We start from the raw sequence: 23915 nt of genomic DNA, 5'->3' as shown, positions 1-23915 counted from the left end.
GAGAGAGAGGAGAGAGGAGAGAGAGAGAGAGAGAGAGAGAGAGAGAGAGAGATTAATGAAATAATGAAAATGATCAAATATACAGACAACAAATTCCAATTGGCTTATACTAAAACTCTTTAACAATCATCCTTAGCTCTGGCATCTTCCCCAATATTTGGAACCAAGGACTGATCACCCCAATCCACAAAAGTGGAGACAAATTTGACCCCCAATAACTACCGTGGAATTGCGTCACAAGTAACCTTGGGAAATCCTCTGCATTATCATTAACAAGCAGACTCGTACATTTCCTCAGTGAAAACAATGTACTGAGCAAATGTCAAATTGGCTTTTTACCAAATTACCGTACAACAGACCATGTTATACCTAACACCCTAATTGACAACCAAACAAACCAAAAAAAAAGGCAAGTCTTCCATGCTTTGTTGATTTCAAAAAAGCCTTCGACTCAATTTGGCATGAGGGTCTGCTATACAAATTGATGGAAAGTGGTGTTGGGGGTAAAACATACGACATTATAAAAATCCATGTACAACAAAACAACAGTGTGCGGTAAAATTGGCAAAAAACACACACATTTCTTCACACAGGGTCGTGGGGTGAGACAGGGATGCAGCTTAAGCCCCACCCTCTTCAACATATATATCAACGAATTGGCGCGGGACTAGAACAAGTCTGCAGCACCCGGTCTCACCCTACTAGAATCCGAAGTCAAATGTCTACGTGTTTGCTGATGATCTGGTGCTTCTGTCACCAACCAAGGAGGGCCTACAGCAACACCTAGATCTTCTGCACAGATTCTGTCAGACCTGGGCCCTGACAGTAAATCTCAGTAAGACCAAAATAATGGTGTTCCAAAAAAGGTCCAGTCACCAGGACCACAAATTCCTCTAGACAGTTGCCCTAGAGCACACAAAAAACTATACATACCTCGGCCTAAACATCAGCACCACAGGTAACTTCCACAAAGCTGTAAACGATCTGAGAGACAAGGCAAGAAGGGCCTTCTATGGCATAAAAGGAACATAAATTTCAACATACCAATTAGGATCTGGCTAAAAATACTTGAATCAGTCATAGAGCCCATTGCCCTTTATGGTTGTGAGGTCTGGGGTCCGCTCACCAACCAAGATTTCAAAATGGGACAAACACCAAATTGAGACTCTGCATGCAGAATTCTGCAAAAATATCCTCCGTGTACAACGTAGAACACCAAATAATGCATGCAGAGCAGAATTAGGCCGATACCACTAATTATCAAAATCCAGAAAGAGCCGTTAAATTCTACAACCACTAAAAGAAGCGATTCCAAACCTTCCATAAACAAAGCATCACCTACAGAGAGATGAACTTGGAGAAGAGTCCCCTAAGCAAGCTGGTCCTAGGGCTCTGTTCACAAACACAAACACACCCCACAGAGCCCCAGGACCACAGCACAATTAGACCCAACCAAATCATGAGAAAAAAAAAAGATAATTACTTGACACATTGGAAAGAATTAACAAAAAAACAGAGCAAACTAGAATGCTATTTGGCCTAAACAGAGAGTACACAGTGGCAGAATACCTGACCACTGTGACTGACCCAAACTTAAGGAAAGCTTTTGACTATGTACAGACTCAGTGAGCATAGCCTTGCTATTGAGAAAGGCCGCCGTAGGCAGACATGGCTCTCAAGAGAAGACAGGCTATGTGCACACTGCCCACAAAATGAGGTGGAAACTGAGCTGCACTTCCTAACCTCCTGCCCAATGTATGACCATATTAGAGAGAATATTTCCCTCAGATTACACAGATCCACAAAGAGTCAGAGGAGGCTCCTCAGAGGAGGAAGGGGAGAACCATCCTCCTCAGTGTATTTCATAAAAATAAAAATAGTGAAACATTTAAAAAATATATCCTTTTTAGATAAAACTGTACTAAATATATTCATATACACTACCGTTCAAAAGTTTGGGGTCACTTAGAAATGTCCCTTGTTTTTGGAAGAAAATCTTTTGTCCATTAAAATAACATCAAATGGATCAGAAATACAGTGTAGCCATTGTTAATGTTTAAAATAACTATTGTAGCTGGAAACGGCAGATTTTTTATGGAATATCTACATAGGCGCACAGAAGCCCATTATCAGCAACCATCACTCCTGTGTTCCAAAGGCACGTTGTGTTAGCTAATCCAAGTTTATCATTTTAAAAGGCTAATTGATCATTAGAAAACCCTTTTGTAAGTATGTTAGCACAGCTGAAAACTGTTGTTCTGATTAAAGAAGCAATAAAACTGGCCTTCTTTAGGCCAGTTGAGTATCTGGAGCATTAGCTTTTGTGGGTTCGATTACAGGCTCAAAATAGCCAAAAACAAAGAACTTTCTTCTGAAACTCGTCAGTCTATTCTTGTTCTGAGAAATGAAGTTCCTTTGTCCAGTGTCTGTGTTCTTTTGCCCATCTTAATCTTTTATTTTTATTGGCTAGTCTGAGATATGTCTTTTTCTTTGTAAATCTGCCTAGAAGGCCAGCATCCCGGAGTCGCCTCTTCACTGTTGACGTTGAGACTGGTGTTTTGCGGGTACTATATAATGAAGCTGCCAGTTGAGGACTTGTGAGGCGTTTGTTTCTCAAACTAGACACTCTAATGTACTTGTCCTCTTGCTCAGTTGTGCACCGGGCCTCCCACTCCTCTTTCTATTCTGGTTAGAGCCAGTTTGCGCTGTTCTGTGAAGGGAGTAGTACACAGCGTTGTACGAGATCTTCAGTTTCTTGGCAATTTATCGCATGGAATAGCCTTCATTTCTCAGAACAATAGGCTGATGAGTTTCAGAAGTCTTTGTTTCTGGCCATTTTGAGCCTGTAATCGAACCCACAAATGCTGATGCTCCAGATACTCAACAAGTCTAAAGCCCAGTTTTATTGCTTCTTTAATCAGAACAGTTTTCAGCTGTGCTAACATAATTGCAAAACGGTTTTCTAATGATCAATTAGCCTTTTAAAATGATATACTTAGATTAGCTAACACAATGTGCCATTGGAACACAGGAGTGATGGCTGCTGATAATGGGCTTCTGAACGCCTATGTAGATATTCCATAAAAAATCTGCAGTTTCCAGCTACAATAGTCATTTACAACATTAACAATGTCTACACTGTATTTCTGAGCAATTTGATGTTATTTTAATGGACAAAAAATTAGCTTTTCTTTCAAAAGCAAGGACATTTCTAAGTGACCCCAAACTTTTGAACAATACTGTATATTCACATAATAATCAAAATAATTAATTAAAACACACTATTTTGCAATGAAGGTCTACAGTAGCCTCAACAGCACTCTGTAGGGTAGGGCCATAGGGTAGCCGGAGGACAACTAGCGTCCGTCCTCCTCTGTGTACATTGACTTCAATACAAAACCTAGGAGGCTCATGGTTCTCACCCCCTTCCATAGACTTACACAGTAATTACGACAACTTCCAGAGGACGTCCTCTAACCTATCTGGGCTCTTGCAGCATGAACTGACATGTTGTCCACCCAATCAAAGGATCAGAAAATGAATCTAGTACTGAAAGCATAAGCTACAGATAGCACCGCATTGCATAAAATGTGGTCAGTAGGTGACGCAAAGAGAGCGAAAAACAATAGTTGAACAGTTTTGAACAAATTCATTCCTTTAAAAATTAATGCGAAGCGAGAGAGAGAGATTTTTTGTTTTTTACTTTCACTTAGCTAGCTAGTTTAGCCTACTCAAACACCCAGCTCAAACAGAGAGTGATGCTATGTTAGCTAGCTGGCTACGGCTATCCAACACTGGAACTCTTCCAAGTCATGGTAAGCTTTTGGTTTTATTCATCTATTGCTACCGGGGCCCGCTGGTGTAACTGCTAAACTGATGCTGACTGTATACTGTACTGCATGATTGTAGCGGGTTTACTAACACGTTAGTTCTATTAGCTATGTTGACTATGACGTTGCTAAAGTCGTTAGCTAATATGGTGACGACGATGTAGAGTGTGTTTAGTGGTTAGCAGTTATTAGGTTTGGCTTGGAAAGGTTTTTTCCCCTGGCCACAGACAGCTGATGTGTTGTGCACTGAAGTCCACAAGTGAAGGGAAAAGTTGAGAGGAGAGCGCGTAGATGCGAGAAGGAATTATACAACGAGCAAAATGTTCATACTGTTTGTATGTGGCTGCTATGAAAGTGAACTGTGTTTGCGTGTGATCAGGGGTGTATTCATTCCACCGATTCTGTTGAAAAACGTTTCTTAGACGGAAGCAAACGGAACAAAATTGGGATAAACATACCTGAATTTGTCCATTTAGAAACTCTTGTTTGCAACTGTTGGACTAATGATTACACCCTAGATCAGCTAGATGCAAGAAATTGTGTGCAAGCCGGTATTGAATGTGTCACTGTCTGTCACCTTGATTACTCAAAATGTTCTCTCAACCTGTGCACCTACGTTGTAAACTGTCATTCATAGGCTAGGTTGTAGCAACATCATGATGGGTATAGGGAAAATTAGAGTATCATGTAGTAGCCTAAACCTATCGATATTACATTGAGCTGGGTGAATGGAATATGAATGACAGTCATCCAATATGCTGTAATAGAAATAAGGTCATGCTCATTAAAAATATATCATCCTCCATCTTAAACATCACCGACCGCCACTGGTGTGTGTGTGAGTGCTTGCCTGCGTGCGTGCGTTGGTACATGTGTGTGTAGTACCTACTACCTTTTAGCATCTTGATAGCAGCGCTCATCTTGGCCCCATCCTTCTTGATCATGGCCTTGATGACCTGGCCGAAGTTGCCCTCTCCTATCACATCTTCAAACTTGATGTCATCCCACTCCAGGATGGGGTAGGTGAGGGGCTCAGAGGTAGGCTTCGGCCTCCTTGTCAGGGTCAGGGTCCCAGAGTTAAACTGGAGGATGGTCTCCTCTCCCTACGGGTTGCAGTGATAGATTTGTTTAGATTTCTTTTATCAAAGCATAGAAGTGATCAGATTTGAGGTGTGTTTCTCATAACATGTCTATATGTAAAGTTTGAGATAGTGTGGAATGTTTATTTATCTAATCAGGTTATCCAACTTGTTACTGAAGAAATATACAGTACCAATCAAAAGTTTGGAAAGTTTGGCTGCTTTTCTTCAGTCTGCAGTCCAATTCATCCCAAACCATCTCAATTGGGTTGAGGTCGGTGATTGTGGAGGTCAAGACAACTGATGCAGCACTTCATCACTGTCCTTCTTGGTCAAATAGCCCTCACACAACCTGAAGGTGTGTTGGGTTATTGTGCTGTCTAAAAACAAATGATAGTCCCACTAAGCGCAAACCAGATGGGATGGCGTATCGCTGCAGAATGCTGTGGTAGCCATGCTGGTGAAGTGTGCCTTGAATTCTAAATAAATCACAGACAGTGTCACCAGCAAAGCACCCCCACACCATAACACCTTCTCCTCCATGCTTCACGGTGGAAACTACACATGTGGAGATCATCCGTTCACCTACTCTGCACCTCACAAAGACACGGCAGTTCGATCCAAAAATCTCAAATTTGGACTCATCAGACCAAAGGACAGGTTTCCACCGGTCTAATGTCCATTGCTCGTGTTTCTTGGCAGAATCAAGTCTCTTCTTCTTATTGGTGTCCTTTAGTAGTGGTTTCTTTGCAGCAATTTGACCATGAAGGCCTGATTCACGCAGTCTCCTCTGAACAGTTTATATTAAGATGTGTCTGTTACTTGAACTCTGTGAAGCATTTATTTGGGCTGCAATTTCTGAGGCTGGTAACTCAAATGAATTTATCCTCTGCAGCAGAGGTAAGTCTTCCTTTCCTGTGGTGGTCGTCATGAGAGCCAGTTTCATCATAGCGCTTGATGGTTTTTGCGACTGCACATGAAGAAAGTTCTTGACATTTTCCGGATTGACTAACCTTCATGTCATAGAGAAATGATGGACTGTTGTTTCTCTTTGCTTATTTGAGCTGTTCTTGCCATAATATGGAATTGGTCTTTTACCAAATAGGGCTATCTTTTGTATACCATCTCTACCTTGTCACTACACAACTGACTGGCTCAAACACATTAAGAAGGAAAGAAATTCCACAAATTTACTTTTAACAAGGCACACCTGTTAATTGAAAATCATTCCAGATGACTTTCTCATGAAGCTGGTTGAGAGAATGCCAAGAGTGTGCAAAGCTGTCATCAAGGCAAAGGGTGGCTACTTTGAAGAATCTCAAATATAAAATACATTTTGATTTGTTTAATACTTTTTTGGTTACTACATGATTCCATATGTTTTATTTAATAGTTTTGATGTCTTCACTATTGTTCTACAATGTAGAAAATAGTAAAAATATAGAAAAAACCTGGAATGAGTAGGTGTGTCCAAACTTTTGACTGGTACTGTAGTTTAGGTGTGTTTTTATGGCATATTTGTGTGTTTGTCTTTCTCTCTCACCGATCCAGACTGGTAAGTGAAGGTGCGTCTGCGGTTGAGCAGAGTTTTGCGGATGCAGAAGAGAGCCAGCAGGGCCATCAGGATGGTGACACAGGTGACCGTCACAGACCCCACCACAGCTACCAACAAATGGTAGCCCTCACTGCCTGGACGCCCCCCTACACCCTGGGTGGTAGGAGTGAAGTCCTGGGGACCTAGAGGGAGAGGTGATATGAGGAGATGCACACTCTTATGCAGATGAACATTGACTATCTCCTATTTATTATGTAAGTATCCTCACGTTTTAAAGTGGTAGTTCACAAAAAAAAATCTATGTTCACTCAAAAATTTCACTCAACGTTTTTGGGACATTTTCAGAACTCAAATGTGTTCAAATGTCAAAATGAGTCCATGTCCCACTGTTGTTTAGATCCAGCTTTACACTTCAATCCCAAATGAGTGGGAAAGATTGGCATCTAAAATGATTAAACGAGATGGAGGTACCCTTCTTTGTTATTCCTTTGGGATTACAGCATTGCTTGATCTCAACAGCAGATCGTGTGGGATTCAAACAAACCTCGACATTTGACCGCTTTTGATTTCTGAAAAGGTCTAAAAAAAACTTCGATTTTCAAGTGGAAAACTTTAAACCCATGTACTTTTAAGCTTTTTTTAACCTGTTTAACACCTTTTACTCCATACATGTTTGTTTTTTAAACCATCTCTCACCATCTCCTTGGGTCCTGGCATGGACAAACTTGCTCCACTCCCCAGGTACTTTAGAGAAGGCCCTCACTCTGAACTGGTAGAGGGTACTCCCGTTGAGCGCTGTCACATCTTTAGCTGTCTTGTTGCCATCGTCTGTGTCAACCCAGGGGTGCAGGCTGCCCTGACCCACCGGCTGGTACTCTATGATGTACTTTACTATGCCCCCGTTAGGGTCCTCAGGGGGCTGCCACTTCACCTGCACCGCAGACACAGACAGGGGCAGGGCCTGGACGTTCCGAGGAGATGAGGGACCTGGGGGAAAGAGGGGAGGAGAGGGACAGAGAGGAGACATCAGCGGGGTTAGTATTGGTCAGAAGGTGTTAGATTGGCTACATGGCTATTGCCAAACTGTACCATTAAAGTGCTTGAATTTCTTTCTGGATTTCCTTAGTAAGTCATCCATTCCTAAATGTCCTTTCCTTTATGCACCCATCTTTAACCCTGACAGAATATGAGGGCAGGGGGGAGCCACCAACCATCCACCATCCATCCACCAATGACAGTCGTCAACACTCACTGCTAAGCCAATAGGAGGAGCTCTTGTTAGTTACCCTGGCTGTTTATGCGGACGTTGTACGGCTTAGAGGCGGGCCCCAGACTGCCACAGTTGAGCAGCCTGACGACCACTGTGTAGTCTTGGTGGTACTGCAGGTTGTAGAACTTGGTGGAGAGCACATTGAGCAGGGTGGTCTCCTCTCTCAGCTTCTCTCCTGAGGGAGAGGGCCCGAAGAGCTGCACTAAGAACCCGCTGGCCCTGTCCGCGTTGCCATGCAACAGCCAGCGCACAGTGGCGTTGCGGCCCTCCAGCGAGCTGAAGTCAATCTCTGGTCGAAGAGTGGGCTCTACAGCAGCAACACAGAACACGCAGTCATGGAAAGGTCCTCCAGCCTGGGATACTTTCTCCTTCTCCTTTTTACTTAGACCCAGCCTCTCGTTTACAGACGGGCAAAGAACATTCTGATTACGTCACTAGACAGAATTAAAGAACCATTCCTTCAGATTTAGAACCTGCACTCAGCTGTCCACTTGGACAAACCTCTACTTCAACTTAGAAACACACACACACACACTCCCCACCTGCAACATCACCAATTTCCTACAAACCTCTGCTCTGACTATTGCATTTCGACACCGCAAAAACGAATCCCGGCGTACTGTTGCTGCTCACCTGGACAGTCAGTCTCCATGATGGCCTCAGGCCCTAGAGTCCCCTCCCCTCCCTCCCCAGGGCGGCTCAGCTGGACACGGACGTGGTAGCGTGTAGATGGCTTCAGATTCATCAGCGTTATAGGCTCTCTACTGTACACTAAGAGACAGGAACACAGAGAGATAGAGAATCAGACAGGATTATCCACAGAGAGTAGGGATCTAATATCGATAATGACAAATTGGTAAATTGTTTTGAGGCAAGGCCATTTTTCCTGTGAAATGGATGATATGTTACGTTGCCAGGATAGTCGTTGTAACTCCCGTGACTTTACATGAGATCAAACGCCCTCTGTGTGCACCTATGATGGAGGACCAGGAGTCTCCTGTCTCCATGGGCTTGTAGAGGAGCTTGGTGGAGTCGATGGGTCCGTCTCCTCTGTAGGACTCCACAGGCATCACCACCAGCTGCTTACTCCTCTTCTCCAGTAGCCTGGGAGGGGTGCTGGGGCACGGCGGCTCTGGCCAGAGAGGGGAGTAAAGTGGTTGAGAATTTGAGTAATGGGTGATCTGATGAGTCTCAACCAGAACATGAAATCCTTATCGCTAGACCATTTCTCAGTGTATATTTAGGGCTGGTTTTCCCAGACACAAATCAAGCCTAGTCCTGGACTAAAAAGCATGTTCAAGTCCAGGACTAGGCTTCATCTTTGTCTGGGAAAGCTGCCCTCAATGTTAAGCACCTCACCTTGACTGATATAGACCAGTAAAATACTTTTCTCTTCTCACCTTTGACAATGAGGTTGAACTTCCTTGAGTCTTGTCCCCCATTGGTGGAAACCCTACACTCCCATAACCCAGCATGCTCAGTGGACAGACGGGGAATATCAAACTGGGCTGTGCTCTTATTGGAGTCCATGGTGGTACGAGACGCCTGAATTAGAGGTCCAAAAATATTTCGGTAAGGCTGCTTACAGTCTGAAGTAATGTTGAGCCAACTGACATTATCATAAGAAATATTGACATATTTTCACTATTACAAAAACATTGAATTTCACAAATCTCACTGACTACACCATCACAGTTTGTTTCCCAGTAATTGGATAATCAAATGTCAAAATGACTGCCCATCCTTCCATTGCCTCTACCTTGAGCACAGTGCTGTCCAGTTTGCGCAGCTCAATGCTGGTGTGGCTGGGCAGGGGGTTGCCTGTGGCGGAACACAGGATCTTGGGGCTGGAGTGAAGGTTCCACTCTAGACTACTGGCCATGTCCAAGATCTGGGGGGCGCGGTCTGATGGGTGAGAAACAGATGATGAAGAGGAGGATGATAAATAAGGTGATGATTAGGATGTTGATGACGAAGATGCTACTGCTACTTGTGATGATGTTATTAATATTGATGTTGGTAGTGTCAGTGGCGATGAAGAAGAGGAGGACGAAGAGGAAGTAATGCTACCTACCTGATTTCTCACAGTGCCGTCCTCTCCAGCCAGTGGGACACTGACATCCACTGAAGTGGTTACACACTCCACCGTTCTTACACTTACAGCTCAGCCTGCAGTCTGCCCCGTACATGTCCCTGTGGCAGACTGGGGAAATGGTGACATTAGGATGGGAAAACCAAGGTGTTGGGATCTGTCGTGATGGAATTGCTATCTGATATGGTTATGCATGTTATGTACTCTATGTATCTATTTCAACACATGCAATCATGTTGATAGGTTGGTTGTACAATTACAATCAATATTAATTGGGCAATCTAAGATATGCCATAACCCTACATACAGTTAATTCGGAAAGTATTCAGACCCCTTTTACTTTTTCCACATTCTGTTACGTTCCAGCCTTTTTCTAAAATGTATGAAATTAAAAATGTTCCTCATCAATCTACACGCAATACCCCATAATGACAAGGCAAAAATATGTTTTTAGAAGTTTTTGCAAATGTATAAAAAAAAAACAACAGAATAATTATTTACACAAGTATTCAGACCCTTTGCTATGAGACTCGAAATTGATCATGTTTCCATTGATCATCCTTGAGATGTTTCTACAACTTGATTGGTGGAGTCCATCTGTGGTAAATTCAATTGATTGGACATGATTTGGAAAGGCACACACCTGTCTATATAAGGTCCCACAGATGACAGTGCATGTCAGAGCAAAATTCAAGCCATGAGTTCAAAGAAATTCTCCGTAGAGCTCCGAGACAGGAGTGTGTTGAGGCACAGATCTGGGGAAGGGTACCAAAAATATCTGCAGCATTGAAGGTTCCCAAGAACACAGTGCCCTCCATCATTCTTAAATGGAACAATCTTGGAACCACCAAGACTCTTCCTAGAGCTGGCCACCCGGCCAAACTGAGCAATCTAGCGAGAAGGGCCTTGGTTAGGAAGGTGACCAAGAACCCGATGGTCACTCTGAATGAGCTCAGAGTTCCTCTGTGGAGATGGGAGAACCTTCCAGAAGGACAACCATCTCTGCAGCACTCCACAAATCAGGCCTTTATGGTGGAGTGGCCAGACGAAAGCCACTCCTTAGTAAAAGGCACATGACAGCCCGCTTGGAGTTTGCCAAAAGGCACCTAAAGAACTCTCAGACCATGAGAAACAAGACTAATTGGTCCGATGAAACGAAGATTGAACTCTTTGGCCTGAATGCCAAGCTCACGTCTGGAGGAAACTTGGCACCATCCCTACAGTGAAGCACGGTGGTGGCAGCATCATGCTGTGGGGATGTTTTTCAGTGGCAGGAACTGGGAGACTAGTCAGGATCGAGGGAAAGATGAACGGAGCAAAGTACAGAAAGATCCTTGATGAAAACCTGCTCCAGAGCGCTCAGGGCAAAGGTTCAGGGCAAAGGTTCAGTGTAAAGGTTCACCTTCCAACAGGACAACGACCCTAAGCACACAGCGAAGACAACGCAGAAATGGCTTTGGGACAAGTCTCTGAATGTCCTTGAGTGGCCCAGCCAGAGCCCGGACTTGAACCCGATCTAACATCTCTGGAGAGACCTGAAAATAGCTGTGTAGCGACCCATCTAACCTGATAGAGCTTAAGAGGATCTGCAGAGAAGAATTGGAGAAACTCCCCAAATACAGGTGTGCCAAGCTTGTAGCGTCATACCCAAGAAGAATGGAGGCTGTAATCGCAGCTAAAGGAGCTTCATTCGCAAAATGTCTAAAAACCTGTTTTGCTTTGTCATTATGGAGTATTGTGTGTAGATTGATGAGGGGAAAAAACAATACAAAGTCAATGGCTCTGAATACTTTCCGAATGCACTGCATAACAAATGAACTCACGTCTGTTGCAGTGGTTCCCAGACCACCCACTGGCACAGGAGCATCCGTAAGGGTCAGCCAGGCAGAACCTCAGCCCTCTACAGTCCATCTCTGGCCTGCATGACTCCTGACAATTAAGCCCAAACATTCCCTCTCTACAGGCTGGGAGGGAATACAGTACACATAGATACAGTACACATAGATACAGTACACATAGATACAGTACTGGACTGGTACAGTTACTTCAGACAGTTTGGCAATATAATATACTTGTCTTTACAAACATGCACTTATACGCACGCACGCACGCACGCACGCACGCACGCACGCACACACGCACACACGCACACACACACACACACACACACACACACACACACACACACACACAATTGCTATTTTTAGTATGTGGTCAGCTTCAACAACTATAATCTTATGCTTAAACATATTACCCCCCCCCCCCCCCCCCAGCTTACACAAACACACACACACACCTGTCTCGCAGCGCATCCCCATGAACCCCGGTGGGCAGATGCAGTCCCCGTCCCGGTGGTGACACACCCCTCCATTGAGACACTCTGGACAGTCCTTGTCACAGTCGGCACCCCACTTCTTACTTGCACAGTCTGGGAGCGACAGCAGAGAAGCATCAGTGGCCAACCCACCCAAATACAAGCACCTTCATCCATATGTGAATCATCATACATACTCTTGTAATGGTCAGCAGTAATAAATAAGTTAATAACACTATTAACTGAGTACTAACAATGTACATTCAAAGATACAACCAATCCAAAATGTTTCCGAGAAAAATAAAAATAAATGTATTGGTCAAGCTTATATCCAGATGGAAAATAGATAAACAACAGCACAGACTAGTATACCATCAGTAAAGTGTATCAACACCATCATCCACACATATCAAGTGTGTATGTCTTGTGGGAAGTGTGTGTAATGAGAACAGCCCTACTGTACCTCTGACAATCAGCCTCATCCAGGCTCCATTGATGGGAGTGTCTCCCACGAAGCTGGCACTGTAGATGCCCTCGTTGGCTTTAGCCACATCCTCCATTGTTAGTACAGCCGTACTGTTGGACACATCACCCCAGTGGGTCGTGTAGAAATAGTTACCTGGTTTTACGACACAGCGAGTCAGCACATAGGACAAGCTCTTAATAATGTGAATACGTTATAATCCACATGGTGGGGCTACATAGTGGCTGTGTATAAAATACAAAGGGAATGATTAAACAATGCCTATATTGCCATCGTCTCATTTAGAAGAATCTATTCCCTGCTCACACATGAATGCCTGCCCTTCATCCATCCACCCATCCATGCCTCCCTCCATCCCTGTGTGACTCACCGTTGTATTTCCAGGTGACGTCTCTTCTCTGGGAGCTCAGGACCTGCATGGCCAGGTGAACTGTGTCTCCTCTGTTTGCTGTCACCGTAAGGTGGGCCGGGACAAACAGGGCTGATAGGAGCAATACAGAAGAAGACAAGTTAACTCTCTGTCTCTCTCTCTCTCTCTCTCACACGCACGCACGCACGCACGCACGCACGCACGCACGCACGCACGCACGCACGCACACACACACACACACACACACACACACACACACACACACACACACTCTCTATCTTTCAGTTAGAGCCTCTTCCTTACCTTTGGCAAAGTTGTTGATGAGTGTCACTTTACCCAGGTTTATAAGAGGATCAGTTCCCTGGGACGCATGGCAGTAGAAGATGCCTGCTTGGTCCATCACACTCACGAACTCGTTCGCCACCACCTCCTTGGTCTTGGGCCTTTTGACTCTGTAACGTGGCCGTGAGGAGAGGATGAGGATGCTGTTGTCCTTCTTGATGTCCAGGTCTAGCTCTGCTGCATCCCGCTCCCCAGTGAGGCAGGAAATGGAGAAGAGCTGAGGGGTGGAGGCCTCAGCGTTGGAGATGACGGTCAGGTCTGTCACCGCACCTGTAGGGATGAGATGGCGCCACTCATTTGATAGTCATTCTAAACTGTTATGAGGTAAAACAACAAAGGGCAACTACTGTAATGACCTATTGCTTATTACAATCTGATGTAAAATCAGTTTATCTACTCTAATCCAAACAAACATTACTAGACCTTAGGGCAAGGGTAGTTAAATCTTACCCTACGACTACCAGGTCCAGAATACTGCTGTTTTTTTGTTCTACCTAATAATTAATTGCACCCACATGGTGTCCCAGGTCTAAATCCGTCCCTGATTTCAAGGAAATAATGAAAATAAGGTCCAGAATTTAATTTGAGGGTCTTAGGCCAGGCATAACACAACAACCTTTTGACACATTCCAGTTACATTCTGACCTAGGATCAGTTCCCCCAACCTAAATCCTTGTGAGCTAAATAACAAAACCAGTCATATGGTGGGTCATTTTGCTCCATTAAATCCAATGACATCCCTGTCCTGTGGCATTCTAGACCTGATCTACAGAACAATGGCAGGAAACTGGTATGAGCTCCTGCTCTCTCAAGGGGCTGCTGCCCTCTGCTTTCCACTTTGACTTTTATTGTAGCCCCTCATTTGTTGTGTCAAATTCATTTTGATGTTCAGAAATCGTAGTTAGGTTTGCCTTGCAAAAGTTATACTTTCTGGGGTTACTATAGGTTACACTCTCTGTAGACATGATTAATATAATAAGGACAAGCACCTTGAGCCATGTACTGTATTGATTGACCTACTATTTCTAGGATACAAATAAGATAGTTTGACTTTTACCTGACACATGGATGAGGCACAACAAAAATAAGACGTATGTCATAATTGCAATCCTCGCAGCGACGATTTCCGAAATCAGTCGTGTCTAATCCAATTATTGAATTAAAAGTAGACACTTCTACATTCCGTCGATGGTCCCCGGTGTGCCAAAGAACCGCGCGCGTCTTTGCGCATTTCCATAAATTCCAGTAATTGTTTTTAACGATACCTCTGTCCCTGTCTCTGTTCCAGACCGTTTCACATTCTCCTCTCCAATCTGAGTGTTCTGAATCTGTTGTTCGTAAAATGGGGTTACTCTGGGTGGGAGAGGAAGGAAGAGCGTCATGAGGGGGAAAGAGGTCGCTTTTACTCTCCAGCCAAGATTGGTTTTGATTTCAGGATCTGGAGAAGAATGTTGCACAATTTTATAGGGTAGACTTTATACTTGTCATAGAATTTAAGTTATATTCACAATCGATTTCCATTTGTCCACCAAATGCATTGTTAGCCAAGTCAATCATTGAAAAATGATCTAGCAACAAATGTCTTCATTGTTTTATGTATTTGCACACTGTTTTGAAGATGCCAGGCAAAAACTTAAAAAATGCACGTTTTTAATTTCCCTCAGACATATTCTATCACGCTCTGCTTCTACATGCACAATGCTGACACGTCATTTTGCCATTCTAATAGTTTGCACAATTTTGTTTTTCTGCAGATATGTTCCGAAACTTCAAAGTCTATGAAATAACAACAGCTGGGTAATGTAATAGCTGTGTTCTTTCCCTCAAGTAAGTTAGTTGTGATCCCTGCAGATTGTGGTCATTTGGCCTATCCTTCACTGCTCCAACCAGTCTGATGAAAGGGAAGGGAAAAGGGGATACCTAGTCTGTTGTACAACTGAATGCATTCAACTGAAATGTGTCTTGCGCATTTAACCCAACCCCTCTGAATCAGAGAGGTGCGGGGGGCTGCCTTAAATCGACATCCACGTCATCGCCGCACGGGGAACAGTGGGTTAACTGCCTTGCAGAACGACAGAAATGTACCCTGTCAGCTCGGGATTCGATCCAGCAACCTTTCGGTTAGGGTGCAAAAGATTAAGAACATTCTGCTTGTTGTGTCTATGCTTACAGCTGCAATCAGATGGATCAGGTACATTCTCTCACTTTTTAACACTCATTATGAGAAACTTAAAAGCACCACACACTTCTCTCATTTCTGGAGGGGCAGGCTTTGAGATGTAATGTTTTCTTAATGTTTCCTGATGGCCCCAGACAATTGAAGTTGACCCAACTTCTAATTGTTTGAAATGTCCTGTATTCGATGAGAGAGTTCAAGATTTTCTTTAACAGCCTCTTAGATGTAAAATCCCCTGTTTTGGGGACCCGTTATGTTCTGGTACCGGTTCCAACCGACATTTTCGCTTATAGATCGATCTGTGGACACCATAGATCGAAATGGCTTGCATTGAACGGTAGCCCTGATTCTCATGGATACAGGATTATGTCTATTTTGCCTGTGTGAAGCAGGATGTGAAATCTGACGCCACTTGAAGCTGGGATGTCCCTCTTACCATTTCATTCGCTCTTCCAACTGTCCATCAACTCCTGGCTGAACCCTACATCACAGCCACTAACAACACATATGCCTGGAATCCTTACACCAGGAGAGAGTAGCTTTGTCTCTGTAGCACATTCAGTAATCTAAAACAATTCATCGATTTTAAACAAAAAACACTTTCTGTTGGACAAAAGTAATATGAGATCAAAGGCGAGTTCCTAACGAGTTCAGGAAGCCAAGCTAGAGCTCTGTGAGACGTTCACAGCGACGGAGGCAGACGTTTTGATTAGGAGAGACCTTTAGATAACATGCACATTCTCTCTAACACTAAACATACAAATATGTATTTTACAGTTATAAGGAAGGTGAAATCTTGTAGTTAGTCATTTTATAATTTGATTATCTTATATTTAAAAAGCATATAAGTAATGTCAAGCCTTATTCATATAGTTGTGTTGAAATAGGAAATACATCCTAAAATATTTTACAATATTTGTACTGTGTACTTGAGTTTGAGTCCTCAAAAGTGACTACACTTCAGCAATTTACAACTATCTTTTCCAGAAAGGTGAGATCTTAACCTTTCTTGGAGTATGCAGCATTACTAGTTATTGTTTATGGCCCTCTCATGATAAATAGTTACTTTTGGGGATTTACGTAGATTACATTTTCGATTGCATTTAGTTACATTTAACTGGTTTTATACAGAGCATAATTATTTCTGAGGGTTTGGTTCAGATAAATACTCTTCTGATATAATCTACAATTCACGTGTTATGCTTGTCTTATGTCATTGTATTAAACAGCTTGAAATAGGTGAGGAAACAACATTTCACTGTAACATTGTATGTGATCACACAAAGGATAATACAAAGACTTTGCTACGCAAAGACTATGATGAGGTGCCCAGAGCAGGAGACTATTGTTATGTCTCCAGGTCAGAATGTTTCCATTTTGATACAGTCCAAACAGAGGACTATACCGTGTTGGTTCAGGTTTGCTGGCTCTTCGGTTCCATGACAGAGACCTCCATGTCCCTGATAATGTAAATAGACCATCACCTTAAGAGGGCCTTCCTATTTCCTCTACACAAGGTCACACAAATGATGCTCGCAAGACTGACTTATCTCTGAAGACAATGAGGACAGAGACTCATCTAATCAGTCACACTACTAGACTCTCTCAGGGTCACTTGAATTCTCACACTTCTTTTGTTTGCATCAGTACTGAGTTTACACTGCTTGTTCCCAGAAAGAATTAAAAATGTTGCACCACTAGTTCCCAGAAGAAAATAAAAATGCAAATAAAAAAAATCATTTTCATACATGTTTTTTTGGAGGAAATTCGTGCAATCTTTGTGCAAAAGTTGGTATTGTGTGCTCTCAGAGGTAGCTGGAGCGAGGGTAGAACACATGGGCAGACAGACAGGCAGACAGACAAACAGACATCTTGGTAGTTGCAGGGAGAGTGGACTCTGAGAGGAAGCCCACAGGGGAAAAGACTGGATGCTGTGTCAACATAGTTACTTTGACTGCTGGCTGCAGTGAGGCTTCAAGAAGCATGAGACAGGGTGTTTGTGTGTGCGCTTGCGTGTGTGTGTGCACCCATACATTTACATGTATGTGTGGTGCGCATGTACGTGTGTGCTTTCCTCCGTGCGTGTTTTAGGGGGATATAAAGGGTGGAAACCAGGCCCTCCTCAGACATGGTCCATTGTCCAGCGAGCTCTTTGTTGTCCTGAGGTAATTATCAGTAGTGTTTGTTGTAAGAGCGATGGCTGCTGATTACTTCGGTTTGCTTTAGATGGCACCGCCAGACAAAGGCAAAGCGCCCGGTCTCCGCTTACCTCCGCACAAGGTCATCAGTGGGAGAGCAAACAATCAAGTTTATGGAGTTTACATTGGCTCATATCACATGATGATTGTATTCTGTTACTGTTATTGTAAAGAGCAGTACACTCTTAGAAAAAGGGTTCCAAAAAGGGTTCTTGGGCTGTCCCCATAGGAGAAACCTTTTTGGTTCTAGGTAGAACTCTTTTGAACTCAAAGGGTTCTCCCACTGGGACAGCCGAAAAACCCTTTTATGTTCTTAGATAGCAGTTTTTTTCCCCAAGAGTGTAGGATATGCTGGACAGCAGCATCCATTATCTTGCATATTGCACTGTAACTGTATTACAGTCTTATTACTTGAAGGTAATCTGAATTGAAAACACCAAACCTCAAAATCTAGTGGACAAAAGCTGGTCTGTGAATAAATCTCAAACCGTAGGGGTGAATTTACAGCCATGCACTCCCCTCCATGTTTTAGTACTTTTTGGACATTTAGTTGTGGTTTTAGTGGTGTCGGGAGTGGGGGTAAAAGTGAGGAGGAGGAGGGAGGGAGTAAGGTCCTTGAGACTGTGAGAACTTTTGTATTAAATTCCCATTTCCACCCATTGTGTGAAGAGCTGGCAGAATCCCACATGCCCTGACTCACTCGCACAAGCCCCTGTGAGCTGGGGTAGGGGTGCAGTGTACACCTCTCTGGCCCCTTGAGACCACCTACCTCCCTTGCCCCCTCTCCTCAGTCTGGGAAGGACATTGACTCCTGGGACCCTAACCCAGACCCCTGGGGGCTTCAGGGCAACCAGTGATTACATTAAACCTCTCTCAGTGTGTATATAACGTGTAGGAAGTTACCCAGAGATAAAGAAGTGAAATCCTTGGCCGAGCTCGGAAACTCAAGCCGTGGGGCTCCTGTGTTTTGTACACTTTCATAGTCAGAGCGCTGTCTATCTGTCATCAGTATGGCTGAACAACAAGTCAAGGAGACTTCTAGTGCTCTCTCTCTCTCTGTGTGTGTGTGTGTGTGTGTGTGTGTGTGTGTGTGTGTGTGTGTGTGTGTGTGTGTGTGTGTGTGTGTGTGTGTGCTGTGTGGTGTGTGTGTGTGTGTGTGTGTGTGTGTGTTACCATGGTTGATGACACTTGTCATCTCGCCTGCCTTGTCATGTTCCCGCTCCTCGGGCAGCCAGTGGAATAAACCACTCAGCAAATCCCACGCCTGCTCTGGAGAAGTGATCGGCCACAGCTCTGTGTAATAATAAACAGCATCCAGCCAGCCGCCTCCATCATCAGAGGAGATGAAGACAGTGTTGTGGTTCGTCAGATGGGGTGACACTGAGTGAAGTGACAGTCAGCAGAGGGATGTGAGGTTGGGCGTGTGTCACTGTCTTGTGGAAAGAGGATATAAGGTAAGCATAGCGTAGAGTGAACCACTATCCTAAATGCTAGCTAGCTAGTATGTAGTATATTGGACGATTGGAAGGTTTGCGAGTTCGATCCCCGGCCGAGTCATACCGAAGACTGTAAACATGGTAGGTGCATCTCTGCTTGGCACTCAGCATTAGGAGATAGATTGGGGGTAAGGCCATGTGATAGTGTAGGGTCCTGCAAGCTGCACACACACACACACACACACACACACACACACACACACACACACACACACACACACACACACCAACACACACACACACACACACACACACACACACACACACAAACACACAACACAACGCACGACACATCATGATCATATCATGTCAGCATTACTCTAAGACTCTAAAACAATGTGCAGTGATAAAACAGTTTACATTCAGTTGAAACACTGCACACTCCTCGTGAATCAAGTGAAGTGCCCATGGAAAGAATGCTCTGCTCGGTTTTGCTCCATCCTTCCCATTTCCTCTGTTCCTCAGCAGTCTTCTTATCGCCAAACAAATGTGTTGAGTCATGCAGATACGGTATATCTTACAGCATGCTCAACACAACACACAGCCATCCTATGACCTATCCCGATGCCCAATCCCAGGTTTATCCTGCTGCAGTAAAACTGTTGTTCTTATGTGTAGAATCACAATACATGGGTATGTTTTTCCTTCAGCTTGATTTACTAGACAGATTTTTTTGTGAACTTATAATTACACATTTTTCCAATTAATTGGCATTAATGTAATTCCACAACCCATTGCCACCAACTTATCAGTTATCAATCAATAAGGTGTATCTCTACAGTTCAGTGATCTCTACAAGGGCTGAGACAGTGCAATGGTTTTATACTGGCTTCTCTCATTACAAACCATTCTAGACACTGTCTGTGTGTCCTCTGTACTGTGACAGTTGAGTGGAAATAGGCTCCACTTTATTGCTCCATGTACTTGGAAACCGGGCGCCATGTTTCCAGCCGTTCCCTCCCTCCCTTAGTTTGTCCTGTCCTGGAAAGACAACATGGTACTCATTAGGCCCAGCGAGCCCCCCCAGCTGCTGCCCCGGGGTGAGGGTGGGGCAGGGGGAGGATGGGGTTAGGGAGAGGGTAGGGGTGGGGAAGGAGGATTGGGTGACATGGGTCCCATTCTGGAACAGGGTTAACCCATAGCTCCGGGGCAACAGAGCACCAAACAGGGGCAAGGCACGGAGATTGTTCTTACTGCACAAACCTGAATCTACAATGGCCATACCTAATGTCTGCATATACACGCTCATAAGCATGTACTTTCCCGAACACACACACATTTGTGCGCGTGTGCACACACACACACACACACACACACACACACACACACCACCCAAAACTCCACTGATGTGATTATGGAAAATCAGCAGATAAAACAAAGGAAGTACTAATCATAACAACATGTATTACTATGTGTGTTGTATGAGTAGCCATTTTAAGAGACTACAATAAACTATATGACTTGAGTTAGAGAATAAGAGCATGAAGATCAAATCAGCCCTTTTTACAACTACTTAAAATTTGAGCTTTCTCAGCCTGATAGGCTGAAATTGTAATTAGGCCTACAGGAATAGAATAGCTTTCCCATCGGAATATTATTATTAACAAGGAAGGGGAGTGGTGTGATACTTTATCCAGCCAAAATGTCTCTGGAATATTACAGTCGATTAGGAAGTTGAATAACACTTTGGAGAGCTGTTGGCTGAAAGACAAAAGGGAGAGAAAACGAGAGAGAAAGCAAAATAGAGAGGGGAGCAGTAAATATAGCAGTAGGACTATAAAACAAGAGAGAAAGAAACAGAATGTGTTCCCGAGGACACGAAACAAAGGGAAGGAGAAGATAAAAATGAGAGAGAAAAGTTGGACTAAGGAAAAAAAGAGTGAGAAGAAATTAGCGAGCAAGTGAGAGTGACAAAGAGCTAAAGAATGACAGTGAGAGAGACAAAGCCATGAGCTCTGTTAGTCAGTTCGCGCTCTAGCCAGTGGAAGGCTCTTGAGCACAGGACGTTGTGCTGCAGGTGCTGATATGTGTTCAGGAAGTGGCTGGAGCGCAGGGCAGGAATCACCCAGTGTGCAGCCCAGTCAGACAGAACCAGGCATGGGCAGCCTGGAGCAGGGGCAGAGACAGGAAAGCCTGTGGGTCTCCTCTCTGTCTTCTGGGTGCTTGCTCAGCCCTCTGCCCCGGGAGAAGGGACTATCTAGTTCCCAAAAGCTAAAGATGAGGTATCTAAGAACAATGTGATGTATTGATAGTGATGCATGTTGATGCACAGGCAATGGAAGGTCAGCTCTGGTATTGAATCTAAACTGCAGGTCTAATCTAATCTCTTAATGACATTTTAAGTGTGAAATGCAAACAGCTAGACCCCCCCCCCCCCAGCCCTCCATTGTAATATACTATACACATGTACACGTGTTGTTATTTACCCTGCTTTATAAGAGGCAACCACCATACCACCATACCAAACAGCACTCAACCCCTGGAGAAACCCTACGATTGCTTGACTGTTGAGTGGCCAGTTTGCAAGGTCACATTAATTAGGGCACATCGTAGCAGATTTCTTTTTGCAATCGAAGACAAAAACAAACAATTACTTTTTATTCAAGTTTAGGTAGTCCCTCCCTGTTTCATTCAGTTCTCTTTTGTTTGGCGCCTAGGGGGGGGGGGGGCGGTTCCGACCCGAGTTAAGCTCACATAAATAGAACATAATGATCTTTTCATGCACTTTTCTCTCTATGCGTATTCTGACCTTGAATTTAAGCATGAGAATAGCATGCTATTCACCCCGCTATTCGTTTGGGATGGAGGTGGAATAAATGAAGGTGTGACGGAGGTGTGTCTACAGATACAGCATATTCTGACCGTGACTTAATTCCCTAACAATTCCACCACCTTTACACGTGAGGAAACCACGAATAAGGTCTAGCGAACCTACCGGTTCCAAGAGGAAAAAGCATATATTGCACTTCATTTTTTCCCAGTAGAAATAACACCATTCGTGCACTGCAATTTACAACCTGATAAGAGCTATTTATAAAGAGCAAGTAGATGAGTAATCCATTTGGATAAGGGAATTATAAATATACATTTCAATGACATCTATTTTAGACAAATGGAAAAAACAGTCATATGGCAGCAAACTGAAGCATATCAACATATCAACTTATGAAATGCTGTGCCATTGTGCAGATTTTTTAAATTGTACTGCCTTTTAAACTCAAGGGATGGCCGCTCTACAATTTCTTAATTATAGGTTACCCTGACTTTCTCTGTTTCCTATTTCTATCATGTTAAATGTTTAGCCACTATCAGTATCGACCGTCAGTAGGCATAATTACCACACATATTCAACTGCCAATTTACTGTTACTGTCAGTTGGTACGACCTACATTATCATTCCATTAAAAAAAATGTGTTGCTTCCTCTGTAAATGCTGGCACGAACGTGTAGTTGTGGCTGAGGATCATTAGTAACAGTTGATAATGTATAAAAAAAGACATGTAGGCTGAATGAAATCGTTATGGAGCGGAGCGCAGACCAAGCTGTAGCAGTTTGAACCCATCGCATGGCGCAATACTTGTGTCATCACACAGTTCCATGGTTAGTGCAGGTAATAGATGAGGGTATAGCCTACTACTGTACACTATTCTCCCTACTATAATTCTATGTACATTAATCATCCAACATTAGCATGGGTTGAAGACTCATGCCTTTTGTGCGTAAAGGCCCTCAAACCTGTTTCATGATTTATAAATACTTTCCTAAACTTAAATAATCTACAAGATCAGAGAATTTTTAAATTCATCAATTGGTGCTGAAATGGAGACGAGTATGCATATATTTAGATTACTTTCTTTCATTGATCCCCAATTGTTTGTGTTAGTGATGTGAGAATACGAAAACCAAAGCCTTGCATCACAAAGAGGACCTTTTTTGACGATGTCTTCAATACTATTGTGGATAATCATGCCCCCTTCAAAAAATGAAAGGTTAAAGGTAGATTGAATGCCTGGTACACTCCGGAATTATCAGAAGTCATTCAAAAAAAGAGATGACGCTTGGTTCAAGGCCAGGAACACAGGCTTAGGCCCAGACTGGCAAGCTTTTAAGCAACTGAGGAATAATTGTGTAAGACAAATAAGAGAGACTAAATCTGATTATTAAGTAACCACTCTTTTGGATTAAAATGATAACCTGGCTAAATCCTGAAGGGTTCTACTTCCTTCTCTCTGCCACATCAAATTAATTGATCACTGATGCACTGGTGTCGGCGTTGGAAATCCGCGATGAGGCCTGGGTCCAGGATGTCCCTGGTGGGGACCCAGCACCTCTCCTCTGGGCCATAACCCTCCCAGTCAATCAGGTAGTGGAATCCCCTGACCTGAGGTCGAACCTTCAGGAGACGCCTCGCCGTGTATGCCGGTTGGCCGTCGATGAGATGGGGGAGAGGGGTGGGCCTGGAAACAGGAGACAAAGGGCTGTGAGACATGGGTTTAACTCTGGACACATGAAAGTTGGGATGTATACGAAGGGTACGGGGCAACAGAAGACGAACAATAGAGGGGCTAATCATTTTTGAGATGGGAAACGGGCCGCTAAACTGGGGGGAGAGTTTGCAGGATTCCACACGGAAGGGCAGATCCCGTGTCTTCTGTACGAGACGATGCCGGGGAGCCGCTTGTCATCGATACCTGGAGGTGGTCTTGAGG

At 43.8% G+C, this 23915-nt stretch overlaps 1 protein-coding gene across 4 annotated transcripts in view; it reads right to left on the bottom strand.

The window, feature by feature from the left end:
* The window catches only part of LOC111971385 (tyrosine-protein kinase receptor Tie-1), a 29375-nt gene extending 14694 nt beyond the window's left edge, over nucleotides 1-14681 (bottom strand). For 2 of the 4 annotated variants that reach the window (XM_023998135.2, XM_023998136.2), the window contains exons 1-14: nucleotides 14394-14679; nucleotides 13298-13606; nucleotides 12995-13105; nucleotides 12604-12759; nucleotides 12123-12254; nucleotides 11650-11790; nucleotides 9809-9937; nucleotides 9494-9639; nucleotides 9135-9279; nucleotides 8708-8866; nucleotides 8368-8505; nucleotides 7161-7451; nucleotides 6453-6646; nucleotides 4723-4933 (exon numbers count right to left, since the gene is read on the bottom strand). In XM_023998135.2, coding sequence (XP_023853903.1) covers nucleotides 4723-4933; nucleotides 6453-6646; nucleotides 7161-7451; nucleotides 8368-8505; nucleotides 8708-8866; nucleotides 9135-9279; nucleotides 9494-9639; nucleotides 9809-9937; nucleotides 11650-11790; nucleotides 12123-12254; nucleotides 12604-12759; nucleotides 12995-13105; nucleotides 13298-13606; nucleotides 14394-14436 — 2305 coding nt within the window. In that variant the 5' untranslated portion in view covers nucleotides 14437-14679. Of the gene's footprint in view, nucleotides 1-4722; nucleotides 4934-6452; nucleotides 6647-7160; nucleotides 7452-7750; nucleotides 8042-8367; nucleotides 8506-8707; nucleotides 8867-9134; nucleotides 9280-9493; nucleotides 9640-9808; nucleotides 9938-11649; nucleotides 11791-12122; nucleotides 12255-12603; nucleotides 12760-12994; nucleotides 13106-13297; nucleotides 13607-14393 lie in introns of all 4 variants that reach the window. The other 2 variants (XM_023998134.2, XM_023998133.2) reach the window with 2 other exon arrangements.
* Between the last annotated feature and the right edge of the window lie 9234 nt (nucleotides 14682-23915).

Source organism: Salvelinus sp. IW2-2015, linkage group LG13 (genome assembly GCF_002910315.2).
Source record: "Salvelinus sp. IW2-2015 linkage group LG13, ASM291031v2, whole genome shotgun sequence".
NCBI classification, from domain to species: Eukaryota; Metazoa; Chordata; class Actinopteri; order Salmoniformes; family Salmonidae; genus Salvelinus; species Salvelinus sp. IW2-2015.
This window is presented reverse-complemented; position numbering and strand designations above follow the sequence as displayed.